Genomic DNA, 23,584 nt, shown 5'->3' with positions numbered 1-23,584 from the left:
CAAGCCACCTTCCTTCCAAGAGTTGTGGTGGTGGAGATGAACGGGAGACGATCTTCACCAGTACTGTAGGCTTTTGCTCTTGGAGAAAAGAGGGGTTGGAGATGTCTCCAATGAATAAACAAATGAGGGAAAAGGAAATTGTGGGGGAGAAGATTCCTACGATAGATGAGATTTAGATTCACCTGCCACCAACAATTCTGATCCATGGAAAACTATTCTGCAATACTGTATCTTAAAAAAGGCACAGCTCCTGGCTGGCAACCCAAGGATCAAGCAGAGACCCCATCTCTCAATTTCACGACTCTCTTTTCTCCATAGGACCCCACCAATGGCTACTACAAGGTGCGTGCCCATGAGGAGCCCTGCTTGGGAAGCAGCTTTTCAGAATACACGCCAGCCCCCCGACCTTTGTTTGGGCCAACTTCCTTGTACCCCTCCACGGGGCCGGTGCAACCCAAACTCTTTGACTACACCCACCGCTACACCTTAGGCACTCCCAGTTCCCGTTCTGCATATGACACCACCCACGAGCGGCTTTTCCCTCCAGAGAACATATACAGTGGGGCGACTTACCTCACGGCTCCCTATAGCCGGGCTTTCACTAGCTACGTCAAGCCGAGCAGCTATGAGAAGGCCGAGAGCGGCTACGAGCAGTCCGATCAAGCCAGCAAAGCTTCGGGCTGCTCCCGTTTCTCCTACACTTCCTTGTCTCAGCAGTCTGACTATGGGCGCCCTGCTCAACAGCGTATGCAGACCCACGTATGACAGAGTTGCACCCCTTCCGGACTCCTTCCATCTTCAGTGAGAAAGAAACGGAAGTGGACACTCGCTTTGGGGAACTGATTTCAGAAGCGACAGTCTTGAGGACCTCAATCTCTTCCTGAGGACCCCATCAGTCTCACCCTCTGGGGACCCCAACATGGGAGCTGGCCTAGGGGGCCACTCCGGCAACCAAGATGGCCGGCATTTTGCTTGCCTTCTTCCGCGTGGAATCTAGAACTGTGAAGCAATTGATAAGATAGACTTTCTTTGTGTCAGGACACGAAAGCGGACCCAGAATGCAAGGTGTTCCCCTTTTGGTCTGGACCTGACTTATAGGGTGACTCAGTCTGTAAGAATCCAGATTTCACATGATGGCCAAGCTTTCATGGGAGATCAGCCATAAGTGTAGCTTACAAATCCAGTGGTGATCAAGCTGCTTCAGCAGTGGGACTGACTGATGCGCCGCCTTGCCTCCCACCCCTTCCTGCAGTCGCATGATTCTGGGAAATCTTTACGCATGGGCACTAGTGCTTGTATTTTCATTTTCCTGGCTAGATGCTGTGGTTTACATCCATGTTTCTGAACCTCAGCGACTTTAAGGGGGGCATGGACTTCAATTCCCAGAATTCTCCCACTAACATGCTGGTTGGGGGAACTCTGGGAGTTGAAGTCCATAGGCCTTAAAAGTGTCTGAGGTTAAGAAACACCGGTTTAAATAACTCCTATCTTCCCTCTCTTTAGCAAGCAGAGGGTGGGCACCCTGGATGGACATAAAGGCAATTAAATTCCTCCCCCTTTATTAGGCAATGGCAATGCCATGTTTTAGGGAAAAAAGGTGTGCTGCTTCCAAGCGCTTGCTGCACCTGAGACTCGCCAGCAGGTGGCAGTGGTGTTTAATCAGAATGCCAAGAGAAAACCTGAAAAGAACTGACAATAACTTGAACAGAAAGGGACTGATGGAATAAAATCTAATTTAAGTGGGGGAAAGAAAAGCAGAGCATGGAAGAGTGCAAGAAGTCAAAAACAGGCAAGATCTGTTGATCTTGTTTGTGCATCTATGGGGGATGGAGAAGGCTGTTGGTTTTCTTTAGAGTTAAGTTATTCTTCCTGTTCCCTGTTTCCTTTTTTTTCTTTTTGCCTTAAGTGTATTTGTATGCTCCTGTAGGACATTTACAAGGGGAGGACATTGTTGCTTTCTTGTCTTCGGAACCAATGGAGTTGGTTTACTTTTTTTGTTCCGTTGTTTGCATTTTTCAAACAAGATCTCTCAGAGGCCGTTTTCAGCCGTGCCTGCTTGATTGAGCCCATGGTGCTTCAAAGAGGGAGACATGTACGGACACTTGAAATATTTATTTTTAATTTTAAAAAACGTGAGACGAGTGAGGCTGGATTATTTCTCTTTGTTCATTCAGCAGCAGCAAAGGAAATGACAAATACTTAAAAAGGGTAATTTTAGAAAACTGTAAACTGCCTTTCACGATGACAAATGGTCTGTTCTAGTGCTGTTTGTCCTCCACCTCCTTGGTGCGATGTTTTACACAGGTATCACACAATGCTCTCCCGTTATAGCCTAGATGGCAATAGAAAACTAACAGGTACCCTATGCTATTAGAAGAGAAAGAAAAAATGAAAACCTTCATATTTGGATTCTGCACCAAGAACTGAATTTTTAAATAGGTTTAAATTATATGAATTGTGGAGACAGTTTTACATTTTCTCCCCAGCCATTTCTGATGTAAAGGACAAAGCATTTAAAATTACTGGTAGCTTATGCTCTCACATTTATTATCCATTTCAGGTAGTCCTCGACTTACGATCATAATTGGTACCGGAATTTGGGTCGCTAAGTGATGTGGTTGTTAAGCACCCAATTTTACAATCATTTGAGTCATATGAGTCACTTTGTTAAGTGGATCACACAGTCATTAAGCAAATCCAGTTTTCCCAATTGACTTTGAACCAGAATTTTAGTTGCTAATGATGCAATCATAAAAGTGAGTCTGGATCCAAATTTACAACCATTTTTACTATGGCTGTTAAGCAGATCACAAAGTCATTAAGTGAATCACACAGTCATTAAGCAAATCCAGTTTCCCCAACTGAGTTTGCTTGTCAGAAGCCAGCTGGGAAGTTTACAAATCGCAATCTCGTGATCACAGAGGTGGCAACCATCATAAATGTAAACCGGTTGCCTAATGCCTGGATTATGATCGTGAGCAACAGTTGTAAGTTCAAATGGGTTATAAGTTACTTTTTCTGAGACCATCGTAATTTAGAATTGCCTTAAAACAAACAGCTGTAAATCAAGGACTACCTGTACGTTTCAGAATCATCTTTGCAATGCATGAGGACTAGCATCTTAACTTTTAAAATGAAAGGCAGATCTTTGGATACTACTATACATACATTGCTCTATTTTTGCATTCTCAAACCCCAGCCCAGCCCAGAAATATTAACATTATACCCATGGTCTTACACAAGAGGGCAGTCTTATACAGCTTGAATTTCTAGAACAAAAAACATTACTTCTAATGTGTAAATTTTCTTTTCATAAGCAAAAAAAAGAATATTTTTGACCTTCCCTCCCTTTGGGCATAACTAGGCTCTCTTGCTGATTGGCAGGAATTTCCTTTGGCCAGAGATTGGTGCTCACGGGGTCACAGGTTTTGCGTTTGCTTAAAATTGCAGAGTAGCGACAACATCCGCACCTTAAGATCTCAGTGGCAGGTTGTGATGGATCCAAGTCCTGATGAACTGCAATGTGATGCATTTTGCATACAGTATATTGCTCAGCTTGATGTGTGACCTCCGCAGTTCCTCAATTACCTTTATGGCTCCTAGATGGGAAACTGCAGGGCTCTGCGGCTTGTTCAGCAAAGCAAAGGTTGAGCACATGATTTGTTAGGAAGTATATCTAGCAACAGAGGGCAGAGGAATCCGTGGTCTTCACTTAGAATGTCTTCCAACCAATCCTGATTCTGAAATTGTTTAATTTCAGAGAAACTGCTGCCACGTCTGTACTTGCCACTTACAAAGGCTGTATTTTCCCCAAATAGCTTCTCAAGGTGGGAACCTGACGGAAAGTTGGAAATCTGTCCTGCTCCTGCTGCTTTTCTGCCTGTCCTTGGTCATGCTCTTTCTCTTTTTACATAGGGAAATACCTCTGAAACAATGGCCCATTTGGGGCACGGGTGATCTGATCTCTTTAAAAGTTATATCATTCTCGAGTTTCATCTTTTTTGGAGAAAGGTGGACCTTTGTAATGTTTTTAGATGTTTTAGGACTCAGTTCCAACATTCCAAGCCAACATGGCCTAAGAATCCTGGGAGGTGAAGTCCTAACGCATCTGAGAGCACCCTTAATATACGAGGCAGACAATGGTTTTTCTATTATATATAGCAGGAAAGCGAAATAAATTATGTCGTTCAGCAATACACATGCTCCAAGGTTTGTATTCTTCTCAGGGCCTCTCAGCACATATGTACATGTGCACATATTTTACAGCAAATCTGATGTACCACTGCTTTTAATAGCAGATGGGGCTGATGTCACACTATCTTAATGCCTGGGGGGAAAACGGGAGAGAGAATGAGGTATTGCTGACTCTCTCTGCTTCTCTCCAGCTTAATCAGCCATACTTAGATGATCTCAATGGTTTCGTTGTGATCTTGTTATTGTTGCTGTTAGCCAAATATATTATTTTTCATCACGGCTGCATACCAAGAGCTTGTGAATGCTTCCCATGATGCACTTGGGGACAAAGAGATAGATGACAATGGGTTGCCACACAACTGACAAACAAAAGGGGCAGTTGACTTGCACTCTCATTTCAAATCTCTCTGCCAATCCTCAATCAGAAAGCAAGTTATTCCTGGAATGTGAGTTGAAGGGCAGAAGAAAGAGAATCAAAAGGAGACGGGAGGAAGAAAAGAGGAGAAGAAAAAGGGAGGGAGGGAGGGAGGGAGGGAGGGAGAGGGAAAGGAAGGGAAAGAAAGAAAAGAAAGAAAGACAGAAAGAGCAAGAAAGTCTCCACCCACTTTTGCTTCAGACTCCATCCATTGCTATCATAAAGTGTGATAGAGTCCTAATGGCTAGAGCAATCAATGGAACAGCTTGCCTTCAGAAGTTGTGGGTGCTCCATCACTGGAGGTTTTTAAGAAGAGTTTGGACAGCCACTTGTCTAAAATGGTATAGGGTCTCCTGCTTGAACAGGGGGTTGGACTAGAAGACCTCCAAGGTCCCTTCCAACTCTGTTATTCTGTGTTCTATGTTCTAAGAGTTCGAATGAGGGGTCCTTGCTGGTCTTTAAGCTTGGTGCTTTTCTTGCAGACGTTTCATTATCCATCAGTATTAGCAAGAAAGCCACCAAGTTCAGAGACCACCAAGGAGTTCTCAGCACTCATATTGTTTTTCTTTTAAAAATAGCAAATTTCCTTCCTGTCTCCCCCACTCCCCCCCCCATCCTAACCCTAACCCTGAAAAACAGCAGAAGCCTTTTTCCCATCGTGGATAGTTCTTTGAGTTTTTATTTTATTTTATTTTACTTATTTATTTTATTGAAACGGCCACTGTTTGTCCTCCTACCTATCCACTGACAGCCAGGTTTCCCCCGCCCCCCAAAGTGGAAGCATGAACATCCAGATATGGCTACAGGTCGTCCTCAACTTACAACAGTTCATTTAGTGACTGTTCAAAGTTACAACGGCACTGAAAAAAGTGACTGATGACCAGTTTTCACACTTACGACCGTTGCTGCATCTCCATGGTCATGTGATTTACATTCAGATGCTTCACCACTGATTCATATTTATGATGGTTGCCGTGTCCTGGGGTCACGTGATCACCTTTAGCGACATTCTGACAAAGTCAAAGGGGAAGCCAGATTCACTTAACAACTATGTTACTAATTTAACAACTGCAGTGATTAACTTAACAAAGGTAGCAAGAAAAGTCATAAATTGGGGCAAAACCCACTTAACAAATTTCTCACTTAGCAACATAAATTTGGGGCTCTGTTGTCATAAATCAAGGACTACCTATATTCAGCCTTTTCTTACTTTTATATCTCCAAACTGGGCGTGGGGAGGAATGCCTAAATTTCCATATGGGAGGAATCCGTGAAGAGCACCACGTTCCTTCCTTGAATGCAATCCACCATTTTTATTCTTTCTCTTTGGTGCCTCCGCTCCTTTCCCTGGACTCGAATCCATGCGATGGAAACAATAGGTTTTCCTGCTCCACGCTGCCACAAATGCTGCATGATGGATTGAATAGTTCCAGCCCTGCAGGACTTCTTCCCCAACAGCTGCAGACGGTGACTTAATTCAACCGAGTGGAGCACGTCATGCATTATTAAGTCATTGCCAATAGGGAATCACCAATGAGGAGGACTGATAAAAAAGATCAATCTATCATCACGGTTGCAGGAGAAACCAGCAGCCACTGGAGAGTGAGGTCAGCCATTTGGCCAGGTTTTCATTCGATTCAAAGACTGGACTAAGCATTCTAACCAGCCCAGGGCTTAAAATAAGACCCATGGCAGAACAGTCTTCCCTGTCTTCTCTTTGGAGGGTGCAAATCTAAGAGCAACTGCAGCTTGCAATTCGGAGGGGCAAAATTAGGATGAGCAAATTGTGGATCATGTGCATACGTGCATGCCACACCCCGATCCAATTTTTGGGAGCCTTTCCCCTTCCGCAGTCTGAACAACACAATTAGCTTTTTTTATATAGCACTGTTTCTCACCTTTTAAGATGGCAATCAGTCAGAATAGAGCTGGAAGGGACTTTGGAGGTCTTCTAGTCCAACTCCCTGCTCAGGCAGGAAACCCTATACAATTTCAGACAATGGCTGTCCAATCTCTTCTTAAAAACCTCCAGTGATGGAGCACCCAAAATTTCTGAAGGCAAGCTGTCCCACTGGTTAATTGTTCTCACTGTCAGGAAATTTCTCCTTAGTTCTAGCTTGGCTCTCTCCTTCATTAGTTACTATCCATTGCTTCTTGTCCTGCCTTCAGGTGCTTTGGAGAATAACTTGATGCCTCTTCTTTGTGGCAACCCCTGAGATATTGGAAGACCGTTATCATGTCACCCATAGTCCTTCCTTTCTCTAGACTAGCCATACCCAATTCCTGCAACCGTTCTTCATAGGTTTTAGTCTCCAGGCCTTTGCTCTTTTTTGCACTTTTTCCAAAGTCTCAACATCTTTTTTGTAAAGTGGTGATGAAAACTCGATGCTGTATTCCAGGTGTGGTCTTACTAAGGTTTTATAAAGCGGCACTAATACTTCACGTGATTTTGATTCTTTGCCTCTGTTTATACAACCAAGGATTATATTAGCCGTTTGGGCTGCTGTCGCATACTGCTAGCTCATGTGTGGACTTGAACTCCACACAACCTGGCTGGTGAATTCTGGGAGTTGTAGCCCATACACAAAGTTGCCAAAGTTGAGCAATAAAGGCTTCTCTTTGCTGGCACCTAGTGGTTGTCTGCAGATTTACGGGCCAGGCACTGGAGCCCTAGATAGCAGGTGCTATATTTGCAGTAAGCAGACTCTGCGACCTCTGCATCCTCCATGGATGGTTAAGATTCTTGCAGATGGAAAAATTGCTTTAGTAACCAGGATTACCTCTTTATGGGGAGAATAAATTGCCTGGATTCAGTTGTAACATCCATTTCCCAAAGATGATCAATACTAATTTCAGCGGAAGCTTCTCACCAGCTGCTTGGTAACTTGCCCGAAACTTGGGAATATAAGTTGATTTGTAGATGTAGATTTGGGGGAGCCAAGAGACAGGCATACCTAAGCTAAGAGACGGAGGGAAACATTCTTGCACATCCAGAGGGAAAAGGTAGAAAAGCGATCCATGGTTTGAAGCCCTGAAACAGGCTTTGAGCCAATCATGCAGGCTGTTCTTCCTTTTAAAAAGATGATTAAATCTCCCTGGAGTAAAAAAAAAACATACAGGTAGTCCTCGCCTTATGGCCATAATTGAGGCCAGAATTTCCATAGCTAAGCCAAGCAGTTGTTAAGTGAATCATGAGGTTGTTAAGCGAATCTGGCTTCCCCCACCAACTTTGCTTATCAGAGGCCAACTGGGAAGGTCACAAATGACACAGGAACCCCCCCCCCGATTGCTGCAACGATCATAAATACAATACATGCCAGTTGCCAAGTATCCAAATTTTGATCACATGACTATGGACATGCTGCAATGGTTGTAAGTCCGAGGACCGGTTGTAAGTCACTTATTTTCAATAACTTTGATTGCTAAACAAATGCTAAACAACTATCTGCATTAAAAACTCCCATTTTGTGACCCTGTAATCCCTTAATTTGGGGTAATCGAGATGACTGGATGGAGCTGAGAATTTACTGGCCAGATGCCCTTCCTGATGCCTATGCAGAGTTCACAGCAGAAGTTTTTTCTTTCAGTCCTAGGAGAGAAACATCTGCAGCTACCTATGATTGAATTCTCAACCTTCCAAATGGGAGGGAAGCATGTTCACCACTAGGCCACCACACTGCTTGAGGACTACCTGCATTACATTCAGCTAAAATAGGTCGATATGGTTAATGATCCTGCTTTTTATAGGGACCCCTCAGTTATCTTGGCATGATGTATTAACCAGACCACCACATTAAGCCATCAGATGGTTTGTTTGGGCTTAATGGATGTGAACACAAATATATCTTTTTTTAACCTGGGTTTAAAATAGAGTACATTTTGGGAATCCAACCTAGCCAATTTGTCTGATCCTAACACTATAATGTTGGTTGCTGTCCATGGGTAGGAAAGCTGTGGGCTTTGGAAGATGTTGAATTATGGCTCCTAGAAACCCTGGCTTGCCTAACCATCGGAGGTAGGATTGCTCGGAATTGTAGTCCAGCAAGGAAGAAAACCCTAGCTTCTGCCAGGTAGCATCTTTTCTTGCTGTCTTCCATCAGCTGCATCCTGTCTTTATGATAGTTTGTTCATATGGTGGATTATTGGTGTATTAAACTAAAACAACAAAGTGGAGGAATGAAGCTAGCTGGCTGCTGAATATACATTTCCTGTACTGTTGATATTTAAGCCACAAGCTGGATAATTTGGTTATTTAAGAGGATTGTATTCTGAGTCAACCTTCAATCTGTTGGTTTTCATGTCCTTATTTGCAAAACACATCACGCCACCATTTATTGTTTGTTTGTTTGTTTGTTTGTTAACAGCCCAGTTGACAATACTTTCTCTGCTCTGAGCCCTCTGCAGCAAACAAAATGCAATACACACACAAACACAAAATGAGCCCAACATGCTAAATGAGTTCAAGAGCTGCAAAATAGAATAAGCAGATGGCGATGCCCAAAGTCTAAAGAGCACTAAAATTGCTCTTTCTCTCAATGGGAGATATGCTAGAAACTAACTATAAAATTCCCAGCAACCCATCTGAAGCCTTCCCAATCATGAATTTGAAAGCCAAAAAGCAAATTTCTTTATTTAGAAGATTTATGTGACTGCCCATATCACCTTGAGCAGCTAACAATCAACCTTTATAAACATATTTGAAAAATTAAGCAAACCTCAATAGAATTGGAACCATCGGACTCAGCCAAAGTGCCATAATAATCTCATACCAAGCTACACATGTGCAAGATTCAATTCCTATCCAGTGCCAATGCCTGGAAAACAGCCAGGTCTTCACAGCCTTCCAACGATTAAGTTTTTGTTTTTTGTTTTTCATTAAAACATTCCTAAGGTTTTCTTAGCAAGACTTTTCAGAAGTGGTTTGCCATTGCCTCCTTCCTAGGGCTGAGAAAAGGTGACTGGCCCAAGCTCACCCAGCTGGCTTTGTGGCTAAAACAGACTAGAACTCACATAGTCTCAGGGTTTCTATGCTGATGCCTTAACCACTACACCAACCGACTCTTACCAGAAATATTATATCTCCTTTTAAAAAAGCCTTTCTCTCTAGCCAACCTCAAAAATGCACATCCCTCAATTAGCAATGGCACCCAGGAAAAACAACTTTAAGGTTCAAGCGGATGCCTAATGGAGAAACTTTGAAATAAAGATGGAACCACTTTGGAAGCCAAGACAGATTGGAAAGTCCTGCTCCAATGTGTGATCCTTTAATTTTGCTGTCCTGTGCCACCAGCTGAACTTTCTGGATCCATTCCAGAGAGAAAAGCATGTATAATTTGCTGCAGCCATCCATAACACACAGTTTTGGTTTAGCCAATCCAAAAAAATATTTTTGCATAGCAGTGTATGAGAAAAAAAGGAGAAACAATAAAGGGAAGATTTATACAATTTTTATTTTATTATTTTATTTTATTTTTTAATTTTATTTTAATCACATCTTTTTTATCAATAACGCAAGGCGGCAAATATATTCAGTACATCTTCCTCCTATTTTCCCCCCCAATAATCACCTCATGAGGTGGGTTGGTTGGGCTAAGAGACAGTGACTGCCAGCTTTCATGGCTAAGGCAGGGCTTGAACTCGGAGTCCCCCACTTCCTAGCCTGGTGTCTTAACCGCTAGACCAAGTTTTCAACTCTTGTTCTTATCTAATAAGCCATAATTTATTGGACCCAGATGGTTAAATCTGAAGTAGGCTTCTCACAGCATGGAGCTAGAAACAAGAGATCTAACATAGTTTATATTAAAAATGGGCTGCCCCAATTCCCTTGATTTTGTTTGTTATTTTATAAATGTGTTATAAATGTGCAGATTTTTTTCTCAAAACATCAACCGTGTGACACTTCTGCCTGCAGTGGTTAGGCCTGAGAAAGGGTAATTCACACAAGCAAATCATATTCCAAGGTGAATAAACAAATCTGGAAGGGTGAATGTGAGTACTACACTATGAAAACAAGATGCTCCCAAATTAGTATCAGCAAATCCATTCATTCATCCATCATCCATCCATCCATCCAAAAGATATATAGGACCACCCATCTTATATAACAGAAGTCCCCAACCCTTTGGGCACCAGGGACTGGTTCCATGGAGAGAGGTTTTTCCGCAGACTGGAGGATGTGTGGTTTTCTGTGTAGCCTGCATCTTGCAATTGGGGCTTTGCTTGTTTGTGCAGACCGGTTGCTGGCATGCCGTGCCCCGGTACTGGTCCACGGACCAGGGGTTGGGGACCTGTTATATAATATAAGCCTGGGAGGCTAACAACCATCAAGCCATTGGGAACACATGAAAAAAAAATAAAAGTAGGAATACCACAAGAGTAAAAAAATGTACACGACAGCTAAAGTTCCATAATCATCTCACATCAAACTTATGATGGGCTCAGCTCAGCTCCCATCCTTCCTCATCACTTGAGGCAGATCTTGGTCTCCCCTTCCAGAAGACTAAGAAGATAGGAATTGCCTATTCTTCCACTACTATATCCGTCCCAAACCAAATATCGCTAGATAATATATTACATGGATATATAATATACCAGTGTTTCTCAGCCTTGTCAACGTGAAGATGTGTGGACTTCAACTCCCAGAATTCCCCTAGCCAGGAAAGAAGATTCCATCACTTCTTTAGAACATTCATTCCACTGATGAATGTTCTCATTGTTAGGAGACTTTTTTCTAGCCAGCCTCTGCCTTCTCTGCAACATAAATCCATTTCTCTTTGTTCAGCATTAAAATAAATAAACACAATACTCTAGCTTTCTTCATGTGAGACTCTCAGAAGATATCCTAGCTCTTCAGTCTTTTTAAAAATTAAACCTAACTTTTTCATACTCCTGCCATGGAACAGACCAATGAAAAAAACAAGAGACAGCAACACAAAGCAATACTACTTACTTTAAGATTCAGAGGTTTATTTCAGCAATAATTTGGAACACAAATATAAACACCATTTACCTTAAAAACCCATTGCAATGAGGTCCAATGACATAGCAGTTCCAATAAGGACAACTATAGGCCAGTGGCAAATCTATCAGGTCCAGTCCCAACTTTTTATACCTTTTCTCATACTAAGACTGTAGAGAGATGGTCAGCAATCAGCAAGTCCACCGGTTTTAAAGTTGCCAAGGTTTGGGACCCCTGACCTAAAGCATTTTATTTTCCAAGAATGCCTTTCCTTCTCTGTAGGGCCTACTAGAACCATTATTAGAAGTAGAGGTGGTACTTGAAATTTAACTAAAACATCTGTATTTTTTAGTTATGGACCAGGAATATTTGGCAAGTGTGATTATTGTCTTCTCTGGAAAAAAGAATCATCATTGTTCTCTGATGGGTCCCAATGTCTGACTGTCTTCTTGCATGATGTTTGGACATCAAGAGAAGCTCCAAGCATATATGATTTATATCCAATTAGATGCAAACTAATTACAGCCCAAGACTGTAATTAAACTACAGCTAGTCCTCGAATTAATGGCCATAATTGACTCGAGTTTCCATTGCTAAGCTAGGCAGTTGAGTGTGTCGTGGCTGATTTTACAACTTTTACAAGTTCTAAAAAACACAGGTACCAAGCAAGCCATGTGACCTTACCATGTGACCCTTTATTTCAGCCAGAAGGCGTCGCACCTCACAAGACGACCGACGCCAGCAAGTTCTACCTTGCACAACAAGTACCAAGAGAAAGATGAATACCGGGACAAGTTTTTTGCTTCAAAATGTGTCGAGTACCAAATTTGACGAGTTTTGAAGCAGTCAAATACTGAGGTATGACTGTACATGAATCTGGGATGGTGCAACCATCGTAAATATATGCAGGCCGCAAAGTGTCTGAATTTTGATTGTGTGACCTGGGGATGTTGTGATGGTTGTTAAGTGGGAGGACCAGTTGCAAGTCACATTTTTCAATGCTACTGTAACTTTGAACAGTCACTAAATGAATATGTCATGGTTCCAACAGATGAAATTTTTCAAAAGAACTTTGAGGCATTGTTTACCTTAAAGAATTTTTATTTGAGTAGCATAATATTGGCACTACATAATCAAAGCCAAAGACTGAAATCTCCTCCCCTGGGCACACAGTATCAAAGCACAATTCCCTCCTCCAATTAACTGTCATAAACCACATTCCCCAATTAGCTTGAAGCTCAGGCTTCCTCTCCAGTTCTCCAGCCTGCCAATTCTTTATCAGCTCTGGGCTCAATAACCTTGATTCTCATGCTAGGTTATGTCTAGCTAGACTCTCATTCACATCTCCCCCCTCCCCGCATCATCTAACTCTAAAAGTGAAAGGGAAAAAGATGGCTACATTTCCATCTGTTGTCAATGCAGAACATCCGATGTTAGCAGCGTTGATAGAATGGTTGTAAAGACCTGTACTGGGACCAGAATCTTGATTATTCTTTCCTCTTTTTTTTTTAGTTGAAAGAATATGGGCAGGATAAACATTGTGCCTCACTTGGAAGGAAGATGATGCCAGACTGCACCAATGGGCAAAAATCCATTGGAAAACCAGGAAGAGGGGAGATCAGCCCAGATCCCATTGGAAGACCCATTAGAAAATGCCATTCTGATGGAATGGATAATCCACTTTAGGGCAGAGGAAAAACAAGATTAAAAGCCTTGCAGTCACCTTCCACTTACTAGTGATTGAAGTAATTTTTCCTTAGCCTTGCAGATATTAGTTCAAAGGAAGCAATACTTTGATGGGAGGCTGTTAGGAAAGGCATCCTTCCCCCTTTCAACATAACCTCTCCCTCCACACACACACACCTAGTTTGCTTCTCTGCATTAGTTTTGGCCAAATTGATATCTTTGATCAAAGAAGAGACATTATCTAACTTTACTGCTGACTGGAAACCCCCTTACAGACCTTTTGTATGAAACAGAAAAAAATGAACTTTTTGATATATGGTTTTAATGACCAAAAACAGATTATAAAAAAAATGAAAGTCATGCTGTAATTAGAGTATATTTATGTACTCTACAGTGTGTGTGTATATATTATATATATTATACAATATATATAATATACAATATATTATATTTATTATTTTATGTTAGATTGTTATAATTACTTGTACTTTGGGCTTTGTTTTTCCCCCTCTTTTCTTTCTTTCCTTTATTCTAAATATAAGTTCCCGCCATATTTTAAAATCTTTTTTATTAAAATCTTAAATAAAGTTATATGGGGGGGGGAGGAAAACTCGAAAGCCAGGGCTCTCTGTGGCTGGCCCGGTCAAGCCCCGGGATCAGAGCTGATCTATCGACCTTCCTTTGGCTTTTGCTAGCAAAAACACGCGTGGGCGGCGAGCAAACCCGCCACTCGGCTCTTCCCAGGCACGCGCGGTCCAGTTCGGATCCCCGAAGACTAGACGGCTTGGCCCGGCAGCCGGCAGAGAGGCGGCGCCATCCCTGTGGCGGAGTCGCTCCATCGCCGCCCGGGGAACGTCTGAAGAGGAACGTCTGAAAGGGCTCCCCGCCGTCTCCTACAGAACCGGGAGAAGCAGCCGCGGCTCCGCATCTCCGGCTGCGCCCCGCCCCCTGCGGCCCCTCCCTCCTGGGCGTTCCGTCGCTGCGGGCAGAGCGGGCGGGGCGAGGCAGGCGAAGCGGGGAGGGGCCGGGCAGAGGCTGCAGCCGCAGCAGCGGGGAAGGCGATCGGCGGCGGCAGCGGGGCCAGCTCCTCCTGTCACAGCCCAGCTGGGAGCCGCCGTAGCAGCAGCAGCAGCAGCAGCAGCAGCGCCTGAGGCTAGCGCAGCCCAGCCCGGGAGGCGACTCCATTTGTAGCCTCGTTGCTGGCCGTTTTGCCTCGCTAAGGAGGAGCCGCCCGAGCGAGCGAGCGATCGCGGCGTGCAGGAGGAAGCGCGAGCCCCCGGCCGAGCGAGAGCGAGAACGGGACGGGGCGAGCCATGGCCGGCTCGACGGAATGCGCCTCGACTGGCTGGGCTGCGGCGCGGTGGCTCCTGGCGCCCCTGCTCTTGCTGGCCTCTTTCCCCGGACCCGGAGGCGCAGCCAACACCCAGGTGAGCCCGGCGTGGAGGTGGAGGGGCGGGCTGAGCAGCGAGGCTCCTGGACTGCAGCCCCGCGCGCGTCCGCCGGGGGTGGGGGGGGGGTGGGGATCGATGGGTAAGCTGGGGCTGGGAGAAGGAGAAGGGGGTGCCCAAGGTCACGGCGGAGCGGGGAAGAGACCCTTCCCCGTCTCGGTTCCTTCCAAGGAAGGGCAAGAAAGGAAACGCTTGCCGGGAAATCCCAGGAGGGGGAAAGGGAGGGGAGGGGGAGAGGAAAGCGCACGTCTGCCTTCCACGCCCCGCTGCCCTCCAGCTGGGTGGGACTCCACCTTCTATCATCCCCTGCTCTCGAATCTGGAGGGCGCCCGGCAGGGGAAGGCCACCCATAGACGATGGTCTGGCAAGGGGATTTTTGGCCCTGGGAAGGGTGCTAAATCTTTGCCCCTCTGCCTTTTCCTTGCCAGCTGTGCCCCAAGCCTTGGGAGAAGCTGGCATTGGCTTTGTGTGATCTTCCTGCCCGGGATTGGTGGTATGTGAAGGAGATCCACTTCACCCATCCAGCCAGATGCTCCAAAGTGGGAAATGAATCTGGCACTGGCTGATGCCCTGTCCTCATTCAAATCACTTCCTTTCCCCGCCCCCTCTGCGCCCCCCAAGCCATTGCAACCTTCTCTTCAAGACTGGGTGACCATGATTAACATTTCAGAGCCAATGGCCATCCTCTCATTTCATAAATTGGTGGCAGGTTTCCAAGTCACATCCGCTGGAGGCTTATTGCTGCAAATGAGCCCCATGGACTTAGTGTTGGCTGGGTAGGCAGTGATGAGGAAACCCACAAATCTTTTGCATAATTGCCCCATCTTCACATAGGGATAGTGCACGAAGCCAACACTGGCCACGATATTTTAACACAGAGGATCATATTTGGCCATCTTGCTCTGTCTCGTGAGTGGACTGGCCCTTTCCAAAAACTGATGTACTCAGCAAACATGGCCAGAGACCCATGGCTTCCACAGGCCTTGTAGATGAAGGAGATACTGTCCTACTTCTAGGGGGCAAATATCCAGAAGATGGGTTTGAAATAAGACTAGATGACCTCAACTGTCCAACAGCCTAGTGGTTACCCTGCCTGATGTATCCAAATCCTGCCAAAGGCACTCACAACCTGTCACCCTCATTGGGGAACAACCCAAAAAATCCTGGCTTGATGTTCACAGGGAGGTAATGGGCTTGTATAGGGTCTCCCGTAACCATCATTTATTCCTTCCGTGGCGTTGTCAGCATTTGATCATGGATAGCTTATTGGGTAGAATCCGTTTGGAATCATCAGTTAAATGTGTCTCACTTTAGCTCTTCAGATCCAAAATCTGGAGACGTCAGATACATATTACAGTTTTAATAAGAGGCAGTGGGCATCAGCAAGTCTCATCACAAATGTTCCAGACTGCATGTGACATTGGTCATAATGCAGCCCCTTCGCTCCTTCCCCCCCCCCCCAGATCTGGGTGATAGGACACCCGCCAATCTTCCCCAAGCCTGGGTCATCAAAAGGCCTCATTCAGAAATGTGGGGAGCCTTCAGGCCAGAATGACAGGCGCTGCCAGACGTTCAAGGCTACCTCTCTTTAGAAAACCCCATGATAGGACTCTGGCCCATGATGTGAAGCCATGCCTAGGTTTTGTATACTTGAATTTTGTCGATTGGGAGACATTTTATTCTCTTTTGTGAGGAGGGGGCTTCGCTCTTTTGCAAATGACGGGGGGGGGGAATCTGGGGGAACCTGGCTGTGGGGTGGAATTTCTCCTGCAAAATTGTCTAAATGACACCGTAGAAAATCTGGGTTGAACGATGAGCGAGTAGCAAACATGTTTCTTGAGCAAGGCATAAGTGAGCCTTCTTCCCCTCCCACTTCTTATGCCTCAGTGTTCTGGAACTAAATGTAGCTTCCTTTGTGGTTAGCGACACCTGCACAGCTACTTTCAACCTCACAAGAATGCAGGTTGTTAGTGCATTCTGCTGATTGGAAAAGCCACTAGATTAACAAGGTTCTAAGCATTCGGTTGCACATGGACTTGTCCTCAGCTATCCAAAATGATGTGGTCCACTCCTAGGAAACTAGTACCACTAGAGAGCTGAATAGTGGCAGGTAGGCAGGCAAGAGGAAGGAAAAGGAAGGGAAGGAAAAGACAAAAGAGAGGAAAAGGTGGAGGGAGGAATGAAGGAAGGAAGGAGAGGGAAGGAGGCAGTGAGGAAGGGAGAGAAAAGGAAGGAAAAGAGGAAGGGAGTGAGGAAAGAAGAGAAGGAAGGAAGAAAAGGAAGGAAGGAAAAGAAGGAGGGAGGAATGAAAAGGAGGGAGAGGGAGGGAGGGAGGGAGGAAGGAAGGAAGGAAGGAAGGAAGGAAGGAAGGAGGGAAGGAAGGAAGGAAGACTAAGGAAAATGACTGAACTAGCTTAGTGAAGAGTAAAGAGGTTTGATGGATGGCCAAAAATGCCTGTCTAGGGAGATGTATGCTGAAAGAGGGCATGGCTGAACAGAATCCTAAAGAAGAACATTCAATGTTAGCACATTCTGTCTCTTCTTCATCAATGGAGTCAATGATTCCAGAGCATGGGGACCCTTAGACTAGGTTTATATACCACGATTAGCCATAAGATAGTTTGCTTTGTTTTGGTGTAATGCTGCATGTCATAGGAACTCCATCTTTGTAAGCTATGCTTTGTAGTTTCGTGGTATGTGTGAACCCAGGCAGTTGCAGCTTGGTGAATAAACTGTGGTTGAGGAAAGCTTAGCTGACCATGATGCATGCACCCTGTTTGTGAAAGGGCTGTGTTTTGTGTGCACGACCATCAAAGGCACAGGGCTGGTTGAGAATGCAGGCACAATCTTCAAAGGCCTCGATCTATATTCAGCCATGCAATTCTTGTCACCTTTTTTATTGGGCAGATGTCCAAGAGATTCCAACCCAACCTTTTCCTCTTGTAGGAGGCAAAGTCAACCGAGGTTGCACCTACTACACGCACAGTGCCACCCTTATGTGTCCCTGCTTGACTTACTAGTGTTTGGGAAGCCTGTGACTTCACCTTTGTTTCCCTTAGGTGGGTACAAACAACAGCTGAAACTGCATGTCCATTCAATCCTAAAAAAGGACAATAAAAGGGTCCCCAAATAAATGTGATCAAATGATTTTGTCTTCACAATTGGAATGTAGTTTAAAGTACTTTAAAAGGGGGGAGGAGGGACAATTTCTAGTGCAGCAGCAACGGGATGAGACTAGATGACCTTTAAAGCATCTAGAGGACCTTTGAAGCATCTTCTAGCTGGATGATGCTAACATTCCCCATATGTGGCTTAACAGAGTGGGAGGAATTTATCTCATTCTTATCCAAAAGAGGCTGGACAAGGTCCTGCTACATAGATGTTCAAAGGCACTGTCCATCTTGTGGTCACTTCTTCCTTAGCCTTCAGCCCTGGCTATTTTCCATCCCAGCTTCTCCTGACTTCCAACTGGGGGGGGGGCTCCCTTAAAGACCATAGCCTTGGGAAAGTTCTCCCACTGCCAGAAGGGATGTCATCCACGCAGGGTCCCCTCGTTTCCCCACTCTGCTCCTCCTGTGTGCAATGGACAAGCAACCTCCCTCGCCTTCCACTCACCCCCTTCCCAATTCTTCAGACCTGCAGAAGGGCTACCTTCCTTTTGTCTCACCCCTGGCGCCCCTGCCCTGCTGCTCAGTTGGCCAGAAGCCCAGCCTTTAACCATCTTGCCTGGTCATCTGGAGCAGCCCCCAGTCTGGCCTTCCATCAGCTGGAGAGGGGAAGAGAGGGATGGGAGAACTAGAGAAAGCAGCTCCCAATGGCACGTGAGGAGAAGAATAAGAGAAGCCTTTTCAGAGGCTTTTATGCCTTTTGCAAGCTTCCTCTTCCTCCCCCCCTCCCCCATCTTTCGCCCTATTGTAAAAGGCAAGACAAGGTTGGGAGAAAGAAGGGGGAACCAGGTTGATCCTTCCTCCCTTTCCAGCTCAGCTCACTAAATGCCAGGTAGGGGGAAAAGAAGCAGGGATTAAAGCTCATTTATTAACCCTGTCTCAATTAACTGCTTCCTACCCAACTGCCACCTTCCTGCCATCCCTGGGTTATTTTCAGAGGTAGCCAGGCAGACGGACCCTCAATTGGGAATCCACTCCGCTCTTTTCTTTTCTCTTTCTCATCCTCCCTCCCTTCCCCAATCCTGCATTTGATGTACAGTCCAGTGGTCAGCTTTCCATCAAACTGCAGCAGCTGCTTAATCGCTTAAAGCACCAGCTTAGCCATGAGATCCAGCTTAATCCAGGCCTGATTTCTCCTTTGCCCCTCCATTAAAAAAAAACTCCATTAGGTGGACCCCGCCCTCTTTTCTCCTCCATCCTGCCCCTCCCCAGGAAAAAAAGCCGGTATAGTATCCTGAATGCAGCCCACTTGCTCTCCCTTGTGTGCTTCCCACTTCTCTTTTGGGTATGAGATGTCAGAGAGTGGGGGATTTCCTGATTTTAAAATTGTCTCTTTCCAGAAAAGAGAAGTTGATGTACTTGGTGAAACCGATGTGCTTGGTGAAATTCAGCCCAAGGTGGGAGTGGCAGGGCGGGAAAGAGAAATTGGCAGTTGCATCTCTGCTTCTTTCTGGGTCATCTGCAGATCTCAAAATCCTCATTCTGTGGGGATTGACCTCAAGCGTCTTCTCAAGTAATTCTCACAAGCACCCATCCTTTTTTAAAAAAAAACGTGCTCTGCCTGCTTCTTCAAAGACTCTGCATTTCATGGCCTTTTCCAACCCAGAGCCAGCATCTCTTTCACTGCTTCCAGTATTTTGGCCCAAAGCTTTTTTCTGATTTGGCTAGCCAGTGAGGCCGTGTGAATGGATGCTTGTTTGTTGTTTGGGTAGGAAGGCTGCAGTTATGGAAGCAGGTTTGTTGCTCAAGCTGAGGCTCCTGTGAGAAGGAAGGGCAGACAGAACTGAGAAGATAAGGACCCCACCAGCTTATGCTACTCTTGATTTTGCGCAACCCACAATTGGGTTTTGATATAATCTGGCATATTTTAGGATGCTACATTCCTGGGAATAGCATATTGTGGGAATGCAGCCCTTGCATCTTGCTTACTCAGGTACAGGAGCAAAGATTCAACCAAAACTGGCCAGCTATGGCCTTCTTCTGAGAGATGGCTCCCAACATCATTACTGCAATGCTACAAGCAGCTGTTGTTAGAGGGGTGAATAATAGGATGGGGAGTCTCGTGGAAGTGGGAGCAGAGAGAGGAAGGGAAAGAAAGGTGAGGTGAGGAAGAAAGAAGGAGAGGAGGTGGAGGAGGAAGGGCCAGCAAGTGGGGGTGGACCCTGTGAAGAGAAACAGCAGAGGGAAGGGGCTGGTGGTGCAGTATTAATTTCCATCTGGGAGCTGGTTTCCATGGCAACAGAGAAGATCTGGCAACTCCATTGGGAGCGGTTACCACAGCAACAACATCCTGGTGGTTACTGGAGGAGGAGAAGCCAGAAAGAAAGATGGTGCAAACAAAGATGGGGAGGGGTAGGAAAAGAGACAGCAAGGAGAGAAAGAGCAGGTAGATGTAAAAAAAAAAAAAAAAGATAAAATAAGGGGAGCGGGGGGGGGGAAGTTTGCTGAAGTGGAAGAACCTTGCGTACAGATGATGCCCCATGGATGTCACCTTGGCTGTGGTCCTATCCCAGCCACAATATGCTTGGCATTTTGCCAGACATGTCGACTAATCTTTCCCCCTCTTTTTGTGCTTTCAGGGAATAGGGGCATCCCTTGGGCCCACCCTGGGGACCCCCCAAGTGGCCATGTTTTGTGGAAAACTGGTTCTCCATCTCAACGTCCAGACAGGACGCTGGGAGCCCGATGCCATCAACACTCGCACCTGCTTTCTTACCACGGAGGAGATCCGGAGCTACTGCCAGGAGGTACACAAACTGGCATGTGTACATGCACACACACACACACACACACACACACACACACACTCATAAACGTGCAAACCCCCATCTTCTTCCCATCCTTCCAAGCTCACTTTTTTCTGTTCCCAACTTCAGGCAGCCCTGACTTGCAATCATAACGGAGCCCAAAATTTCCATTGCTAGAACAGGATAGTTGTTAAGCGAGTTTTTACGCCATTTTACAACCTTCTTTGCCCCAGCTGTTGTTGAATCACTGCAATTGTTAAGTTGGTAACATCGTTGCTAAGCAAATCCAGGTTTCCCCCCTCCCCATTGACTTTGCTTGCTTGAGGTCAGCTGGGAAGATCTCAAATGGTGATCACATGACTCTGGGACTGTGCTATTGTAACTTTGAACAGTCACTAAATGAATGGTTGTAAGTCAAGGACTACCTGTACTCCTTCTCCTGATGTCATCACCACCTTCCCACTCTTTCATCGCAAGTCCTCTGAGCTAGTCTTTCTGCTGTCAATCTTGTTATTCCTACAAATCCATCTTTTTTTAATTTTCAGCCTCCTCTTGGTTTATTTTATTTGTTTTATTTAGAAAATTTATATTGTCGCCTACTCGCGACCCAAGGTGGCTTACAGGACATAAAAGCACAATATAAAAATAAAATAAAATAAAATAAAAATAATAAAATATTAACCCTCCACCACCACTCCCGCACCCCTTTGCTTCCACCAGGCCTACTTTTGTCTAACCAACCAATACCTCTTCTGTTGACAGTCCTAGGAACTTAGGAAACAGCCTTCAGTTCCTCTTAAATTTTTCTCAAACTCTCTGACAGAATCTCCAACTGGGGTTAACGGAGGGAAAGAGAAGTCAATGTTCTACAGGTAGTCCTTGAGTTACAACCGTAATGGGCAGGCTCCATGTTGTAAGTCATGATGGTCATACAGCAGGCTGATCATATGACTGACCTGATTTTATGATCTTTTTATGACAGCCAGTAGTTTTGCCAAAAAAAACCCCACATACACACACAAAAATAAATGTTGGTTTTCAATAAAATGGTCATAAAATGTTGCCCATGACTATGAGATGCTGCAAATGCTCATAAATGTGGCCTGGTTATTGAATGTCTGAAGTGTGATCACATGACTGTGGGGGTGGCCCAACCCTTGTAACTTCAAAACCAGGTCACATGTAACCGCCTTACTTAGGTCCATCATAACTTCAAATGGTTACAATCTATATTTCTATTGGGTCCCTTTTTCCTCCTTCAAGGATCTGGATTGTTCCTTCAATAACATTGAGTGTGACATCTCACACTTATTGTTCAAGTGCAAAGAAAACTATCACCAAGTCTCAAGTCACAACAAGAACCAAACTACATACTGGACTTAATTACCATCCATTTGAGGTTGACTCATATTAGATGCATGGCTGGCTGGGGAATTTGGGAAGTTGAAGTCGACACGTCTTAAAGTTGGCAAAGTTGGAAAAACCTTGCATGGCTAGAGTAAGATGATCTGCACCAAGACTGGTCCTTCAGATCCTTCAATAGTACACTTACCACCACTATAATGAAGCATATCCATCTTGCTGTTGACTGGCCTCTCCTTCCCTTTCCTTCTACATGCATGATTGATCCAAAATGTGATAATTTGAAATTGATAATTACTATCTTGATTGAGGCTGTAGATTAATGTATTCTATGATTCATTTGTTTGTTTTCCTGTCTATTTACGGTTTTGTACTACTGAGGTGACGGAACATCTCTGAAGCTAAGCCAATCTAAAACTGTAGAAAACATGGATGGAAAGGGGGGATCAGCAACTCCAGAGGTGCTATTCAGAGGAGCAAGATGGAATGCATCTATACAGCACTCTCTGAAGTGTCTCAAGGGAGAATGGCCTGCTTTTCTCTGTTCTCTGTTTGATGCCCTACTAACAGCCATTTGCCCTGCAGGTATATCCAGAGCTGCAGATCACTAATGCTGTGGAAGGGACGCAGCCAGTTACCATAGACAATTGGTGCAAGAAGGGCCGGTCATTATGCAAAGGCCAGATGCACATTGTGGTACCCTACCAGTGTCTTGGTAAGCACAGAATCAAACTGCCTGAACTGTTTGGGATGATAAGGACTGACTTTAAAATTGGGAGTGAAATCATGTGTTGTTGTTATTTGCCTTGCGCCTTCTGTTCCCTTGGGTGTTGTGCCTTTGAAAGCATCAGCTTGAAGGCAAGGAGTATCTTGCTAATGATAATTGCAAGCCTCCCCCTTCCTCGGGAACCTTTTGGCAAAAGGGGGCTCAAGAAAGATTTAAAATGTGTAGTGTAGGCCAGTGTTGCTCACTCTCATCAGATTTAGGATGGATGGACTTCAGCTCCCAGAATTCCCCAGCCAGCCAACATGCTGAAGTTGAAGTCTACCCATCCTCCAGCTGCCGAGGTTCAGAAACCCTGGTGTTGACTCATGCTACAAAGTTATATACATTTAGCTCTGATTCAGTGGAACTGGAAGTTATATGCACTTAGCCCAATTCAGTGGGATTTTATTTTTGAGCAGAAATAAAGAAGCTGCTATTGGTGCAGAAATTGATTGTGCACAAGGCTTCTGTGTGTCATTCTTTCCAGGAAAAAGTGCAGTGGTAGTACTTTTTTTCTAAATGGTTATTGCATTATAATTAGCAAAGTAAGCAACTTGAAATCCGTCAATAGTTTAGAGACTCAGTATCCATGGGGCACAGCAGAATGGCCAGTGACAAGGAATTGGGAGTTGCAACCAGAACTTGTAGAAGACACCAAATTGTCTATCCCTGTAATTAACTCAGAATATATCTTGCAATTCTTAGAGTTTTCCAAACTTGGAGTTGCAGATAATTCTTTACCTTATTACTTTTCCAGGCAGAAATTTTTACAGAAATGAGATCTATTGCTTGTCCAGAGAGATAAATCTTTCATTCTTGCCTGCTTTGCACATGCTTTGAT

General features: G+C 44.8%; 2 protein-coding genes across 4 annotated transcripts in view; both read left to right on the top strand.

The window, feature by feature from the left end:
- The window catches only part of KIRREL2 (kirre like nephrin family adhesion molecule 2), a 47,677-nt gene extending 43,481 nt beyond the window's left edge, over nt 1-4,196 (top strand). For both annotated transcript variants that reach the window (XM_039325637.1, XM_039325636.1), the window contains exon 15: nt 319-4,196. In XM_039325637.1, the coding sequence (XP_039181571.1) occupies nt 319-765 (447 nt within the window). In that variant the 3' untranslated portion in view covers nt 766-4,196. The remainder of the gene's footprint in view (nt 1-318) is intronic.
- Nucleotides 4,197-14,266: 10,070 nt separating this feature from the next.
- Nucleotides 14,267-23,584, top strand: part of APLP1 (amyloid beta precursor like protein 1) — a 43,170-nt gene continuing 33,852 nt past the window's right edge. For both annotated transcript variants that reach the window (XM_039325580.1, XM_039325579.1), the window contains exons 1-3: nt 14,267-14,680; nt 20,448-20,615; nt 22,563-22,692. In XM_039325580.1, coding sequence (XP_039181514.1) covers nt 14,567-14,680; nt 20,448-20,615; nt 22,563-22,692 — 412 coding nt within the window. In that variant the 5' untranslated portion in view covers nt 14,267-14,566. The remainder of the gene's footprint in view (nt 14,681-20,447; nt 20,616-22,562; nt 22,693-23,584) is intronic.

Source organism: Crotalus tigris, unplaced genomic scaffold, assembly GCF_016545835.1.
Source record: "Crotalus tigris isolate CLP2741 ecotype Arizona unplaced genomic scaffold, ASM1654583v1 scf7180000024338.4412243, whole genome shotgun sequence".
NCBI lineage: Eukaryota > Metazoa > Chordata > Lepidosauria > Squamata > Viperidae > Crotalus > Crotalus tigris.
The sequence above is the reverse complement of the archived record's forward strand: the minus strand, read 5'-3'. Positions and strand labels throughout refer to the sequence as shown.